Genomic DNA, 15,447 nt, shown 5'->3' on the forward strand with positions numbered 1-15,447 from the left:
TTTCGCACCTCCCCTCACTTCGACCTGTCTTCCCGCCGGGTTCCCTCCGACGAAACCACAACCGTATATAAGTTCGAGTAGACACTATTCAACATGTCTGTCGAGATCGAGCCCCAGGAGCTCGGCTTCCACCGTATGTGACCACGATATCATACACACTAACCCTCTCTCCTGGCATCATGTCCACCGCTTACACGTGCAGGCCCCTTCACCGTCGAAGCGCTGGAAAACCTCAAGATTCGGAATCCAGGCACCCAGCCAGTTGCTTTCAAGGTGCGTTGCGAAATAATCCATTCCGATTTCGAATTACCTGGGCAGCCGAGACTAACGCCTTCCAGGTTAAAACCACTGCGCCGAAACAGTACGTTTTTCATTACCACCGGTTTCGATTCTCTCAGATAGTGCAGGGCTGTTAACACATATCGTCGCTCAGATACTGCGTTAGACCCAACTCGGGCCGTGTCGAGCCAAATAGGGAGGTTGAAGTACAAGGTTGCACATCTCCGTCGTCCTTGATTGTTCTACCACTGACCCCTTAGCAGTAATTCTACAAGCCATGAAACAAGAGCCGCCTGCTGGTACGAAATGCAGAGACAAATTCTTGGTGCAGTCGGTTGCCATCACTCCCGAGAAGGATTTCTCCAATCTTGCGTCCATCGTAAGCTCGATGCCAGCACGCAGCGACCTCAGGCATTCCACTAACTATTCGGCAGTGGGATACCATCGATAAGTCTTTGGTGCAAGAGAAAAAGATTCGTGTCTCTTTCCTCGATCCTAAGAGTACACCTGCCACCGACGCTACTATCACAACACCCCATAAAAGTGCAGCTATGAATGGCGTATGTTGTCCTGTATATGAGAAAGGTGAAAATTCGTAGATTTGCTTACCGATCCATATATAGGGCGAGGCATCACCAGACGCTCCCCCTCCGGCCTATTCATCACCAAGCAACATCGGTGTCGCACAGTCCGAACCTAAGTCATCTATTGAGGAAGATTCTCAACCCGAAGTCCAAGCCAGCCTTGCAGCACCTGTGGCCGTTGCCACTACCAAGAACAGTGAGCCGACTTACGAAGAAGTAAAGGAGCAGCTGCTCCAAGCCGAGAAACTTGTCGCACAACTCGAGAAAGACGATGGCGGGTTACGACAGCGGAAGACGGCTAGTTTAGCAGATGATAAGTCGAGCTCTAAGCCCGCCGAAATCGCGCAAGCTGTACGGGGTACCGAAGGTGTACCGGTCCAAATCACGGCTATCCTCTGTTTGCTGAGTTTCTTGCTTGCGTACGTCTTTTTCTAGACGCTGCACGGCTTCTTTAGTACAGATGCGAGTAGCCTGGAAAAGTCATTCAGGATTACGAATACTATTATGAGCCAGCGGGCTTGTAAGCTATCGCGGGCAGCAGCAGCTTCTGGGTGAAACCGGAAATTAATGATGCGACCGGGTAATAACTCGAGTTTGATAGCCACAAGATTCTGGGGGCCTCTAACCACTTCCAATATCTAAAGGCTCAAATCAAAGCAGACACGAGAACCCAGTCGGAAGCACGGATGCATGAGAGAAGAGGAGGGATCTAGTGTGGCTTGTGGTTGCGGTTGCAAAGGGAGACACGGCCTTCAGGGGTATTTTATTGTGGTTTAAACGCTTGTGCCGCTACCTCCAGCACGCATGTCCTTTTGTTAGTCGAGCGTTTGAAGGTATATATAAAGTTTCTGTATGCCTGTTTTGCTTTTGATTCTTCGTGAAATGTCGGAAATTCTCGTATATCAGGCTCGGCGATACAAGCATGTCGTTCTAAACTTCGCATTGCTTGCCACAATAAAGGCGTGTTTACTGTTTGATCGAGGGTTTCCTGGGTCCCATCGTAATAGTAACTATAAGTAAACTCGAGTTGAAACGTGATCTGATGCCTGTATTGATACAACTTGATTCTGAAGTTAAGATATCTAAGCAAATTCCATGTACGCCCAAACTCCGTTAGTGCATGAAGTGTCCAACGTCTTACCCATTATCCCCTTGCAAGAATGGCTCCGGCATGCCATGAACAGCGGTCTACGCTACGAAATGCTATACTGCGCTGTGCCAAGGGCAGAACTTTTGGATCCGCAGGCTATGGTCTATATACGTCTCATCTGTCTTTGGCTGTCATTATTGATTGACTGCACATGACTTTGAGTTTAAGCTGCGTAATAGTCGGTTTTAAGAGGATTGTAGATGGTAGTGTCGTGCTCCAGATGTCTAACAGAAAAAAAGGAATCACGATTCTAATTCTTCCTCCTTCCACCCTTCAACAGGCTTTTGCTTCTGAGAGCCTTGCCCAACGAGTCGCCCGCCCTCCTTGCGCTTCACACGGCACCGGATACCTACGCTCTCATCAAAGATGAAGCGCCAGAGGACGTATGTCCAGGACGTGTGGTGAGGGAGGTCGGCGTAGAACTCGCGCGCGATGTCGTGGAGCTTGTGGAGGCGCGTCCAAGGGACGGCAGGAAAGTCATGGTGCTCGTTATGTAGGCCAACATTGTACGTCAGGAAGTTCAGGGGCCCGTAGTATGAGTACGTCTCAGGGACGGGGATCCCGTTAGACGGGTCAGCCTGCGCGGGCGTCACGGTCGAGTACACGTAGTGCTCGGCGATGAAGTGTCCCGCTAACGGGTGCAGGCTACCCGCCCAGAAAGAAGAGAATACGAAGTAGAGCATAGACTGCACGCCGAGCGTGCGCAGAATCACGGCGTCGAAGGTGAGCTGTGTGGCTACGTTCAGCGCAGAAACCCAAGTGAAGGGTACCCGGTACACGGCCATGGGGCGTAGGGCGTAGAAGAAGATCTGGAAGGTGCAGAAGAAGGCTTTGCCCAGGATCGAGTCCAGGAAGATGGCCTCGAAGGCCGTGGGTAGGTCGGTGTCCAACCCGTCAACGCCTAGGGATTTGTGGTGCGTCAGGTGGTAGGGACGGAAGGAGGCGCTGTAGGGGATGCCAATAGGTAGGTTTGCGAAGATGGCGAGGAGCCGGTTCGCCGTAGGCGAGCGGAAGGCGAGGTTGTGGCTGATCTCATGGATGGCGAGGAATAGGTTCTGGTTGGCAGTTGCGCCGACGACGTACGCGAGGAGCCAGAAAGAGGGCGAAAAGAAGGGCGTGTTCCGCAAGAGGTAGGCGCAGAATATCTGAATCGAGACTACGAGCAGGACGACGTATTTTGTGAGAGGTTCGGGTCCGCAAAGCTTGGTGACCTGTTTGTTGTAGGTTTCGTGTCAGTGATACGGTTTGTTTCGTCGGCAGAGAGGGGGATTGTATACCTCTGGATGCGCCTTGATGATCTCCAATCTCCTCGTCCGATGTGGCTCCTCGGTGTATGTCCAGAAGAAGTCTCGATATTTGACCTCGACGGGGTCGCGGGGGAGGTCGGCTTGAGCTGAAGCATCGGGTCCTCGTTTCCCATCGAGCTGGATGGCCCTCTCTCTCTTCACTTGCCTCGGAGCGCTCGTCAGCGTTGAAGCTGCTGATGGAGCCATTTTCTTTGGGGAGGGGTCTCTCTGGTGTCGATTTTTCTCTACACGCCCAAAGCAAGTTGTGTCGACGATTCAAAGCCTAGACTTGCGAGGACACGAGACAGTGCTGATTTGAATTGAGTGAAAGGAGTGGATACAGACACAAGCAGCACCTGTCGAACAAGCAGTCAAACAGCGAAAGTGAAGGAAGTGAATGAATGAATCGATATCCTGGTCCCCCACATACTGTAGCTCCCCAATTCCCAATTGGCAAATGCGGTGAAGAGGTTGTTGAGAGAGGCGAGAGAGGGTCTGGCCACCGACAGGATGCCGATGCCTTTTTGGGATTAGTATTGCTGGGATCAAGGGTCGCGTTTAGTCCCGTTTAGTCTCGGTGAGGTCCTATAGGCCAATCATAGCACCCCGCAGGTCCCAATCGAACCAAGCGTCGTACCACAGCGGTGGGCCCATCGAGGTTTTAGGTAGGTAGCTTTTTTGTGCCCTACAAGTTCCTGAACCCCTGATACTGCCCTGACTAAACAGTTGGTTGTGCTACAGCGACTTCAAATGTTGTTATTTGACCAAGTACGGAGTATACATACTTGAGAGTAAGTAGTAATTCAAGTATTTGTCCCGCGATATGGACCAATCTATATACATTAGGTAACTACCTATACTAGCAGTGATGGCGGGAGGAGGATTGTTGATTTGACAGAAACATACTCGACTATGCATTCTACACCAGGGCTGAGGAGAAGCTGGGTCTCACAATCACCATTTCAGTGGAACATCATCTTAGGCTTACCCCGGTTTCTTATCCAAAATTCTCTACGCAAATTTTGAACATATACGAAGTTATAACATAAAGTCATTTCGCATAACGCAAAAGGAAGGCTCTAAGAATCCATCTCCGAATACATATAGGTCATGGTTTCGCGTGAGAAATGTTCGACTAAGTCAAAGCAAGCGAAGCTTGCATGTATTATCTAGGGAAATAGCTGCAGATGACGATAGATTTGATACGTCCGATAAAACATTTCGGCGCCTACCGTCATGGAATTCAAGAGGTAGAAAACACGAGGCATTGAGAATAGAGAAGTCCCTATGAGGCAGTGTTATTAACACCAGACTTACTCAAATTCTTCAATAACCTAAGACGGGCCCTGGGTGGATACTCGTGCTGGGCTGAGAATACTGATGCTTTGAAGAAGATGCATACTAGGACACGGAATATCACGGGCCATAGTACGTGATATACAGTAAGTCTCTTGTTGAAGTTGGATCGGGTTTATCATTACCATTGTCTACTATGGTCCATGACACCTATTCTGGTGTCTTCAACGTTAACTCACCACTAAAGCAAGGATTCACTGCTATAATCAAGGTATAGCCACGGTAGATTTAGGTCATAGCCGGGGTCCCACAAATTAGAATAAAACAATAGTATAGCTAGTATGTAAATAGGTTGGTTGGTAGAGAATGGGGAAAGTGTCAAGCTAACATCGCAGCCGTCGGAGGATGTGTACATATCAGGACTAGGCTACATGTAGACTGTCTGGCACTGCATATACATAGCAACCAAGAAACCCTCCTATATTCAAAGTCTGCAATGGTTCTAGCGGTAGCATAGAAACACCTAGGCAGATAAACAAAGAACGCGGCGGAAGAGGTATTAATATTAAGGCTATAAGCACAGTCCGTTACCAGCACTTGTGGAGATAAAAGCATGAGATTTGTTGAAAAGGAGAAACTTCTAGTAATTACTTTTCTTTAAATCAGATTTTTACGTTAGTAAAACCAAGAATCTACGGATATTTGATGTCACTTTTCGATAATTATAATGAGGGCTTGCGACAGGGTTTGAAACCGAGGCTATGGAACCAGACGCCTATTTACAACACAATAGTCCTTTATGGCTGCCAAGATTTATATAATCCTTTCAGGTCCCTTGATAACTTTGGCGACTAGCCTTACTTCTACAGTTGGACCAGATTTCCTAGAAAGCATTTGGTGTTCTTGTCTAGGCGAAAGTTGACTTCTCTTACACGTGATAAGGCGAAGTGGCTATTGTATTATATTATATGTACGAGCACATTCCCTGGGTATAATCGTCAACTTATATAGTACCATGCAACCTCTAATGCCCTCTTGCACATGTGTCCCGTGTTGAGTAAGTGTCCAGCCGTAAACTGGAATCTGCCTGTATTAAATCTAATAACGTTTAGTACGACTGGCCTTGGAAAACTTCACTTCCGGGCTGCACCCGGTCAAGCAGAGGGCCTTGGGGACTTTTCAATATGGAGTGTTACAAGAAGCAGAACAAAAGAAAAAGCAAGAGTACGGAAGGATCTCTGCACTCCCTCAAGCTACAACGGAAACTGGCACCCAACGATTCTGCCGATGGCGTTCCCCACGGCATCTTATAGCCGATACGGAAAGTTTTTCTATAAAATATGCATGTCAGAATTGACAATCATTGGCACTTAATTATACATTTTCCCAATATGGTGTGAAGTGGCATGAGAAGAAGACCGAGCCAGTTCTGGACCTAAGGCGTCGGGACTATCTACATTGTGATAGGTTGAATGCTGAACGAGGATTCTCAATGTCTATATTAATACTCTATATCAGTCACATGTGAAACTAACCTTACGTCTTTGTGAGAGCCTGAAACCTCAATATCTCGGGAGAAGCATTCTCACCCTCTCTTTATCTCTTTTTCTCTCGGGACCGGGTTATTGGAGGCATTCTATACGTTTTCTTGGATTCCGCTATGATGTGACCTGATTGGGCTGGTGCATGCGAATGGAGGGGCATAATGGGAAGGCAGATAGGAACGTGTAGGTAGGCTGAGTGATCTACATATCATTTTGATATCCATCATGACGCACTTCGCCTAGGCGGATACGTACATTTTATTGGTTTCTGGGGTAATCTACACTGTCACCTTTGTCTATGCTTAGTTCACGGCAATATGCCGCCATTATCAAAGTAACAACATGATACTTGGTTGAGGCTATCTGATTTGTTGTGGCGGACGGACTGATTAGGGCAGTGTCGCGCATAGCCCCCAGCACCGTTCTTTACATCGGGGAGCTCGACGCATAATCAGAGAAGACTAAGGAAGCCTTTCTGTCAGTCAACTAGGCTCAATACTACATAACATAGGCAATGCCCCACGATATTTGGTGATTGCAGGTCCGCATCGCGGCATGTCTAGTTGCCTCATATGTAGCCAGGCGAACCAGGCGACCAACGCGTAGCAGGGGTCATCACCTCTCCCAGATAGATCTTCGGCCTAGCCTGTAGTGGAACGAACGAGCGTGGTAAGCTCGTCATCTATTGGCCGTCCCGTGATATGGGGACTAGCTTCCCAGCTTAATAAGGCACGCTCCCGAAGCTTGCTACATCCTGATGTTGTCTCCTTTCCGCTATGATCAAAATCTCCTAAAAGTAGATGGGATGGCCCTTTCCCGCAAAAGTTGGCCTAGGATTCGGATACTGGTGGTGCCTGAGCGTAATGCCTATGCTCAACTGACACCGCGCTGATTGGCTTAAGGCTTGGCCACATACTCACAGCATGTATTACTCATGCAGACATTCCAGATGGCTACCATCGTGGTCCACACAGTTCGCCTTGGATTTTTCGGGTTATCCGAGGTTACCGGCTGAAATAGAGCTTCCGTTGTATTGCGAGGTGCATGGCGTTTTCATAACAAGCCCAAGACTCGACGCTACTGGCGTCGTGATGAGGTGGAAGGGAGGGACCTGCTGATGAATCCAGCGCGGCGTCTAACGATAACTGGTTTGCTGCCGTGTCAGCTCCGCTCTGTCTCACTGCAGCCCCCATGGAAACATTGGGGCCAGACTGCAACATAGTGCTTGACTTCGCTCGCTGGTCTGCGTCTAGATCTGCACTATCGTAGACGTCTGATGGAATTTGTTGGCCGAGGATGTTTCCACCATAGGTCATGCCTTCGAATCTAGCTGCGGGGTCGAAAGTGATGAATACGAGGGCTTGGACACTCCCTTTGGAGCCATCACTAGTTGCGTAGATTACCGAGCGCTCGTCACCCGTAGCAGCTACACGGCCCTGGTAGCCTTGGATATCAAGTAGCTGCCGAACCCTATCTAGAGAAATGTCTAGCTCTCGCGAATCTTGCTTAGGGGGCCAGATATATCGCTTATTGGGTTGATAAGGGTTATGCACCCCATGGGGCTGCATGGTAGGCTCGCTAACGTACCTCACAGTCTCCAAAATCGACTGTCTCGACGGTAGTCTTACACCTGGCTTCAATCTTCTATAGCCCGTTCGGAGACGTAGCTGCGGCTCGCCGGAGGCGTCCGAATCTGTATCATTAATCAGATCAATAAAGGTATGACAGCATCTGATATAAGCGCAAAAATGCATTTTGCTTCGTATCCATAACGAGGCATCAGGGCGCTCATCCAAATGAGCATACTGAGGCAGCCATTGTATGTTGGAGTCAGACTGTGCATGGTCACGTACGCCCCTCGTCGTTGTATCGGCTCCGAGCCTTTGGTAAACCCTCTGGGTGGTATTTTCGCGGAATATCACCTCGGTTGTGTAATATGTACGCTTGCTGTTGCTCTCGCCATTCAACCATTCTTTTCTACACTCCAGGATAACGATGTCTCCGCTGGCCTCGTCCATCTCCAAGGAGAGAAACCCCCAACGATCATCAATAGGACCTTCTTGGTGTGATCTTCTCCAACTGTCTTCGCTGCCCATCACCTGGAGCTTCGAATGAGAAGGGTCGCTCAAGGGGAAGCGAAAGCAGTAATAATAAGAGCGCCAGTTGGGATCGTCGATTTCATTTAGAGTTCGATTGGAGACGCCGTAGAAATAATCACCGAATATCTCAAAGCAGACTGACGACCCTATTTCATACCCTGCCAAACTTGCCATGTACACTCTGGGGTGAGGGAGCCAGGAGTTGGTAGTCAGATCGTAGCCTTTTAGGGCCCATCTTCTAAGCCCATCAGCTCCCTCCTCGGAGTGTGTGCCGAAGTAGAGAAACTTGTCGTTATTTCTGACGAATATTCTGGCCGTAGAAGCTAGGCGGAACGCCTCAAGGATTTGGCTTGATTGAGGCTTAATGATGAGAAGCCAATTTTCCGTCTCATGCTGAGCGAAAGAAAACAGGCAACTTACGATCCCGGCTGCTTGGTAGAGTACTCTGAACTTGTACTTACGACAAGTCGTTGCCTGTGGAATGGCTTCAGCTATCAGCTTGGGGATATCCACGACAAGTTCCTGATCGGTTGACCCGTGTATGTCAAGTATCCGGAGCCACCTCTGGGGACGAGCTTCGATGACGTAACACAATTTACCGCCGAAGAATGCATACGAATCAGCGCAAGCGACAATACCAACAAGGTAAGGAGAGGCCTTCGATAGCGCCTCGCGTCGCTTGGCGATACGCCGCAACGCCCGTGAATAGCGGCCAGTTTCCATCGCCTCTCGAGCCTCGAGGGTATTCGGCACTTTCGTCTGAGAGAGTCATGTTAATTTCTCTCCGCAAAAGGTATTGGGGAGATCTGATGCCCTACTTACCGCAACCACCGGTTTGCAGAAATGGTCGTCGCGTATGATATACTGGAAGTGCTTACAGCACAGTGACCAGTGGTATACATCCTCGATGTCTAGCTCTTGCACGACGTAGGCAACTAGTTCGTAAGGAAGCCGCTGTAGTCCCGAGACCCCTAACGAAGTAGTCATTTCTTCCGTCCCCCACTTGGCCAGAGATGATGCCCTCCGGAGTCGCGCAAACCAAGAACATAGACGGCCACATCGGAGGAAAGATGGACCTTTGTCTGTAGATATCCAGGTTCGTCGTCCATTGTGTGGCGATTTATATAGGGTTTGGTGTTGAGTGCGGCTCAACTCAGTTTAAGTAAGTTGGAAACAAAACTGATTCATCTCCCTCCGTACGTGACAATTATTCCAACAATGGCAAAGTGCCTTGGGCAGGGATCCCCAACCACCGGGAAGATTGTCAAGGTGTAAAACTAATAAGGGATGATTCCTCGACACGCGCATAGCCTATAGTTCGTGTCGCCTTAAAGGCGATAGGGCACTATGTAGTACTACCTACCTAGGGTAGGGAGGGTCGCCGACGTAAACCACATCTGCACGTATCGTTACATCGCAGGTTAGCCTGCTTCCAGAGCTCAGAAGAGCCTCACCAAATCGATTCCTTAGTGTGAAGTGTGCCTTGCTAACCCTGGCTGCTGATGCGAGAGCCTGCCTTGGATTCTACACAAACCAGTACCAACGTGAATGCCGGCGAATCTAGACGTGGTGCTCGATGTCCTAGGAGTTGGTTGGTCGATGGCCACTGTTAAATAGACGTCATTTATTGTACGTTCTAGCCAGGTTTTCATTCTTTGACCCCAATCCCAATCCACCATTGCCTGCTCCAAAGTCCGGGAAATTTTGAGCCCCCAACACAGGTCCCAGCACACAGCATACGCATTCCGTTATAGCGCGAGGTAGCTAGACATGGTGCCGGACACAGGTTTGCGAGATTGTATCCTATCGACCTACTACTACTACTTTCCTTCCCCCGCCCTTGTGGGGATGTGCTCGGCGGCGGCGGCGCCACCCCTCCCTCACTCATCCATCGGGCAAACCAGCCGTGCCAAATGAGGCCGTTTGCAGGCATTTGCAGGCAGCTATGAGGCTCTGCTATCACACGTGGACACTGCTAGCGTTTCATCGAGACCCCTCACTTCACAGCACAGCTTAAACATTCCCGCTCGCAAACATATCCTCGTTCTGCTCTTGACACATTCCGTCTAGGACGATGGATCAAGGTGTTTCTCCTAGGTAGTCTTTGTGTCCTAGCTAAATTGATTCAGGGGAAGTCGAATAGCCCAACATGCGACCATTCACGAGTCATGTGATGTCGCCAAACAAGCACGAATAGCACGGAAATCTAGTGTCTATGGTCTGCAACACTGCCGCCTCTACCTACATTTTGCTTCATTGATCTGCTTTAGGTCACTACGGCTAATCACTGGCCCCGACTAGATAAGCACAGCCTGCCACGTTCGATACTACATCCGATCATTCGGCTCCGGTTCGGCTGTAAGACGAAGGTAAAATCCCCCCCGCAATACCACCTACGTATAACACTGGCTGCGGCAGCTTGTGTGTATCGATCCCCCTCTTGGACAACACGGTGTCTGATAGGGAAAATTGAAGGAATGTGACGCGGGTCCGCTGTCAGGTCGCTCTGCAGCGGTCAAATCGGCCCAATGGTTACATTGTTGACAGGATACTGCGAAAGATGCTGGCTCCCTCAGCTATCCCTTGCGCCTCCTGTCCCCCATCTTCCGGGAGTTTGGTACATGACGGCCGCGAAAGATCAAACTAAAGCTTGGGAGTGTGGCATAAGTCCCGATAGCCCAGTTCGTCGAATCGAAAACGGATACGAAATGGGCATGTCGAGCCGTGTCGGATAGCACCGACTGGCTAGCTCACCATCGTCGGCATCCAATATACAGGAAGCCAGCGTAACATTCTATGTTCAGCACTGCCACGGCGATCTCCGAGTAATGCATAGGCGGCCGTTGCGAGAAGGTAAGCTTCTGAACTCATCACCGGTGAAGGTAACATGGCGTTGTCACTAGCTGTGGCCCTACACTAAGCACATCCTCTCAAGAGCATCCACGTGTCATAGCATCATCGAAATGCGACGTTTGCATCACTTCGGCAGAGAGTGCTGACTAGGGCGCAAGAGGACTTGGCAAATTCGGCTGAGAAAGATGCCAGCACAATACCAATACTAGACGCCACGATGTATTAACATCTGCTCATTGGTCAGCATGATACGCGTTATATGCGTATCAGCCATGCAATCAATCGTCGCCACTCTGGCGGTCTTGAGGAGATTTTCCTTCAACGCGTAGGCTATAGGGAGACCATTTGCTTCATTGTGCGTGATTGGTCTTATGAAATCGCATGCTTCAAACATATGAGGCTCAAAGGGTAGTATCTCAAGTGATTGGCCACTATTTTATCAATTTTTACCTGTCACATGTCTTTCTGGCCATATTACGCGTATAGTGTCGCACAGCATAGCAAACATTCGAGCGAGGGATGTATCACCTGCTAACAAATAACTTTTCTCTAGTCCGCTGACCGACTTTTACTGATAAGGCGGCTTTGGAAGCTTACGTATCACAAGCCGATCTGTGTGAGACACAAACAAACGGCTCGGGTAAGGAGGCAAAAGATTACCTTGATCTGCCAAGTAATCTACACTTTAATCCCCGGATTGTCCAAAACTACTCGTCTGACCTAGAGGGGAAATCTTACAAAGTCTAGTCTACGACGTGCTTGCTATTAAGCTGGTTCAAAGACGTAGATCTAGACATATCTATACATAGCATGTATCTGGCCAGAAAACTCATAATTTAAAAAAAGAAAAAGAAAAAAAAATTAAGTGTAGCAATGGTGGATAGACGGCCTAGATGCAGCGACTAGAACAACCATTAGTGTTGCCTCGGAACCACGACGAGACTGGTGTTCCTGATATGAACACAATGCCCCCGCGAGAAAAGTATGACTCACGAGCAACAGACGAGGAAGATATGCACATGGAGAAGTAATAGTAGCTTATGACTAACACTATATGCATTGGAACAATAATCACAGGAATAAATTTTTGATTGAAACAGAGTAACGAAACTTACCAAGCTAAAGCTTCCCCAACGACAGCGGACCAATATCACATTAACAAATGAGACTTCGAAAAGCGAAGCAACGCCATGAGAGGAAGCAGATTGACCTCATCTGCTGTTGGTCACTTAGTTATCAAACGGTATGAATTAAGCTTGGGGACGAGCTCGGGCTAGAAGATGACTTTGAATTAACGTTTGTCAAATAGTTGCCCAGGCTTCATGGCGCCTTACCCCCTATTGGAAAATACTGTGTTCTAAAATAGACATGCTAAATATTTCTTGTGTTTGCATAATTTGTTTCTTAGCATAGTCTGAGAGACATAGGCTGCCTTGGAACCCGGATTTAACAACAAAAAGCTCAAGCGGCTGAGGAAAAGAAGAAGTTGAACGGAGAAACCGTATATAGATAACTAAAGTATAGTGTTGAAGATATATCTTCGAATCTAGTATTCATGAGATACTTGCTTCAGCTCCGCCTCACGCCCACCTTACTGAAGCTATAAATACAGGCTGTCTTGTAAGAGATTGGGTTTGGACGTATTGTATAATTTTAAATTTGTCTGCTTGTCTTATCAAGCCACTATCACTTGTCTTCTTCGCGGAACTTGGCACGCTATGCCCCAAAGCTACCTGGGGGCTAGAACTGAGAAGGCTGGTGTTGTTTTCAGCCCCTTTCGAGGAATTTTCGTTAGCTCTCAGTGGCTAAACGCATTGTCTCGCCGTATTCTGTCTTTGTTTTTACCATTAGCTTTGTATACCGCAATAAACCCTGTATATTGGAAAGGAGGCTTCCGAAATGACATCTACCTAAGCTAATAACCATTCTTCCCTAAACGTCTAGTTTAGATAATGTTGTGACTGCAGTCTTGGCGTAAACTCCTTATTCCCTTGACTTAACAGCCTACGTTGACACAGATATTCACCAAAGCAACGCGCCTACCCCTGATACAATGCATGTATCAGTTTAGATCCCAGGCTCTACCCGAATTATTCGATATCTATGAAACCCTCTCTGAATTTACTGAGACTTTTTGTGTATGGAAATGGGTATTGATTACAAAGGACGTACAGTTGCTGGAGCTCTCGAGACCCCGACCATGTTTCCGTGATTTTTAATCCGCAATCTTCCTTTGCGTAGGACACACTGAATAGTACCCTGTATTGAACTGCGGGTAACATCTGTAATAACGCCTAGTTCACAGCTTGAGATCTGACATATAATGTTGGTTTAATACTCATGTCTTTGCTCCATCGTGACGCCTTCGGGCGCGTCTCAAAACTTCATGATGTGTAGGTAGGGTGTGATCATTACTTGCGTGCTCAAGGTGGCAGATTGGTCCCTTTGAAGGTGCAAGAATGGGGAATTGCCAACAGTTCGGGGCAGAGCAGCTGCATATTCATCGGCCCCCTCGGTCGCGGGTATCTTATATCATGAAGGTGGCTCACTGGACTTACTCTTCCTAATTGAAGGATCTGAAGAACACCGTTATACAGTCAAGTCCGTGTTATTAGTTTGTTTGAAATGGATTCCCTCCTGTCTTCTGATCCTAGCTTGGAAGCCCCATAAAGGTAACTCGACGTCATCACAGAATCCCACCCATGATATGGATACGGTGCAGTTTGGAAATCCCCTAGATGAAAAATAATAACAGTGTAGTATCAAGCGATATGTACCAGGGGTACTAAATCAACATATGTTATAATGCGTCCCCCCCCCTGCGGAAAGGACCAAGCCTCATCAGTTCTCAACTAAAATAAAATTCGTACGTCATCCTCTCACCCTACTGAGACTTTGAGGACCAAGGAATGAAAAACCCCGACGGTACACCGGTTCCTATCAGGGTTCGGGATTGTGGAAAGAAGAGCTGTCAATATTCCACAAGCTTCGGAAAAAATGAGAAGAGTAGACGGACGCGCACACACGGCCTAGTATACCTTTTTGGCTTGCACAAGCCATCAAACCTTACTGTAATGATCTGAAATAGGGATTATAGGCCCATGAACGGCAAAACACCATGACTTGACAAACCGACTTCGGGACTCACGAATAGCCTCATGTACACATGAGCAATTAGTTGGCAGTCACTCCTTGAATACAGTTCTGCTCTTCTACGACTTCTAGTGTTCCTACTATACTAGCTTGTCTTCTTGTTAACGTGGCTTCGCACTGAAGTGGATGATGGTAATTTAACTTTGAGAAGAATAAGTGAGATTGGTATCATACACATCGAGACATGATTATATATACTGAACGCCTTCCCTACGCGGTGAAGGCAAGTTATCGCGGTGATACAGACGGTTGAAGGAAATGTAGATGATTGTCTTCATCACTGTCGACGGGCTTGACTCGACTCGCCGTCGGGGGTTTGTGTGCTTTGGTCGTGCCTCCGTTCCCGGTCCTGCTGCTGTTTATCTGTCAATAAATTGGGCAAACTGAGATCAGAGATACACACCCCTCTCACTTACAGCATTCCATCTTGCCTCGTTGATGGAGTGGCGCGTGTAGCTAGGAAGATGGGGCCTAGTTTAGCATTTATTCCGTGCTGGTGTCGGAAGTGGATTCAATCGAAGGGTAGATTTACGCAAATAGAACCCAGGCCATACAAAAAGCGGCAGCAGGTGCCATTATCGTCTAGTGTCCATGACTCAGTAATGCCCATACGCACACTCTCACTCTCTCTTTAATGAAGGGCTTGTCACATACTCGGGGTGTGATGTTTCCTTTCGGAGCCATTTTGGTAACTACCAAGCAGGTCGTGCAAGTTGAAGGTTGTCAACAGCTCTCTGCTAACATGAGATAAATATTTGATACGCTTTATCTTATATGTAGAGCCAACAATGTCTCATCATTAATTCTTGGAAATAACAAATTGGTCTACTGACTGCTCCTGTGGCACCTATCGCTGGTGTAGAATATCGGGTTGGTACCGAGACGCAGGTATCGAGTATTTTCGGATAAGCACGCGACGCGGGAGGGCGCTACCTGAGCAATGTGGCGGCGGCTGTGGCTTTCCACTAAAACTTGCCTAACTCAGGTAGGCAGTAGGTACTTAGTTACTAGATATGTAAGTCAGGTACCGTCTCAGATTGAAAGAAGATTCAACCAACTAACATCTTGCCAAACGAAAACGGACTGGCGCAAACAGGTGACACATGCATCTTGTCTACATTGTGTTTCTCCCTAACGAGTCTCACATAAGTACCGTTGACAATAGTTGGTAGTCAGCCATCCCGAGGGTATTTCTATTTTATC

The 15,447-nt window shown here is 48.1% G+C and overlaps 4 protein-coding genes across 4 annotated transcripts; 1 reads left to right on the forward strand and 3 right to left on the reverse strand.

Annotated features, from left to right (window-relative positions):
- Positions 1-93: 93 nt before the first annotated feature.
- F5B22DRAFT_649067 (putative integral ER membrane protein Scs2) lies at positions 94-1,298 on the forward strand (the record flags this gene model as incomplete). Its single annotated transcript, XM_047979117.1, has 7 exons — positions 94-133; positions 203-273; positions 339-361; positions 434-492; positions 543-658; positions 714-839; positions 903-1,298. The coding sequence occupies 7 exons, from the start codon at positions 94-96 to the stop codon at positions 1,296-1,298; spliced, it is 831 nt and encodes a 276-aa protein (XP_047828405.1).
- A 913-nt stretch (positions 1,299-2,211) lies between these two features.
- On the reverse strand, positions 2,212-3,769 carry F5B22DRAFT_330628 (fatty acid desaturase-domain-containing protein). The gene is made up of 2 exons (XM_047970801.1): positions 3,291-3,769; positions 2,212-3,224 (listed from the first exon to the last, which is right to left on the reverse strand). The coding sequence occupies exons 1-2, from the start codon at positions 3,504-3,506 to the stop codon at positions 2,256-2,258; spliced, it is 1,185 nt and encodes a 394-aa protein (XP_047828406.1). The 5' UTR covers positions 3,507-3,769; the 3' UTR covers positions 2,212-2,255.
- Positions 3,770-6,507: 2,738 nt separating this feature from the next.
- F5B22DRAFT_658181 (uncharacterized protein) lies at positions 6,508-9,225 on the reverse strand (the record flags this gene model as incomplete). The annotated part of the gene is made up of 2 exons (XM_047980106.1): positions 6,508-8,997; positions 9,061-9,225. 2 exons carry the CDS (start codon positions 9,223-9,225, stop codon positions 7,144-7,146), a joined length of 2,019 nt encoding a protein of 672 aa, XP_047828407.1. The 3' UTR covers positions 6,508-7,143.
- Positions 9,226-14,256: 5,031 nt separating this feature from the next.
- Positions 14,257-15,086, reverse strand: F5B22DRAFT_330710 (uncharacterized protein). The gene is made up of 5 exons (XM_047970802.1): positions 14,899-15,086; positions 14,777-14,826; positions 14,648-14,700; positions 14,419-14,599; positions 14,257-14,324 (listed from the first exon to the last, which is right to left on the reverse strand). The coding sequence occupies exons 1-4, from the start codon at positions 14,926-14,928 to the stop codon at positions 14,433-14,435; spliced, it is 300 nt and encodes a 99-aa protein (XP_047828408.1). The 5' UTR covers positions 14,929-15,086; the 3' UTR covers positions 14,257-14,324; positions 14,419-14,432.
- Positions 15,087-15,447: the final 361 nt, after the last annotated feature.

Source organism: Xylaria bambusicola (assembly GCF_022495145.1).
Source record: "Xylaria bambusicola strain CBS 139988 unplaced genomic scaffold F5B22scaffold_39, whole genome shotgun sequence".
NCBI lineage: Eukaryota > Fungi > Ascomycota > Sordariomycetes > Xylariales > Xylariaceae > Xylaria > Xylaria bambusicola.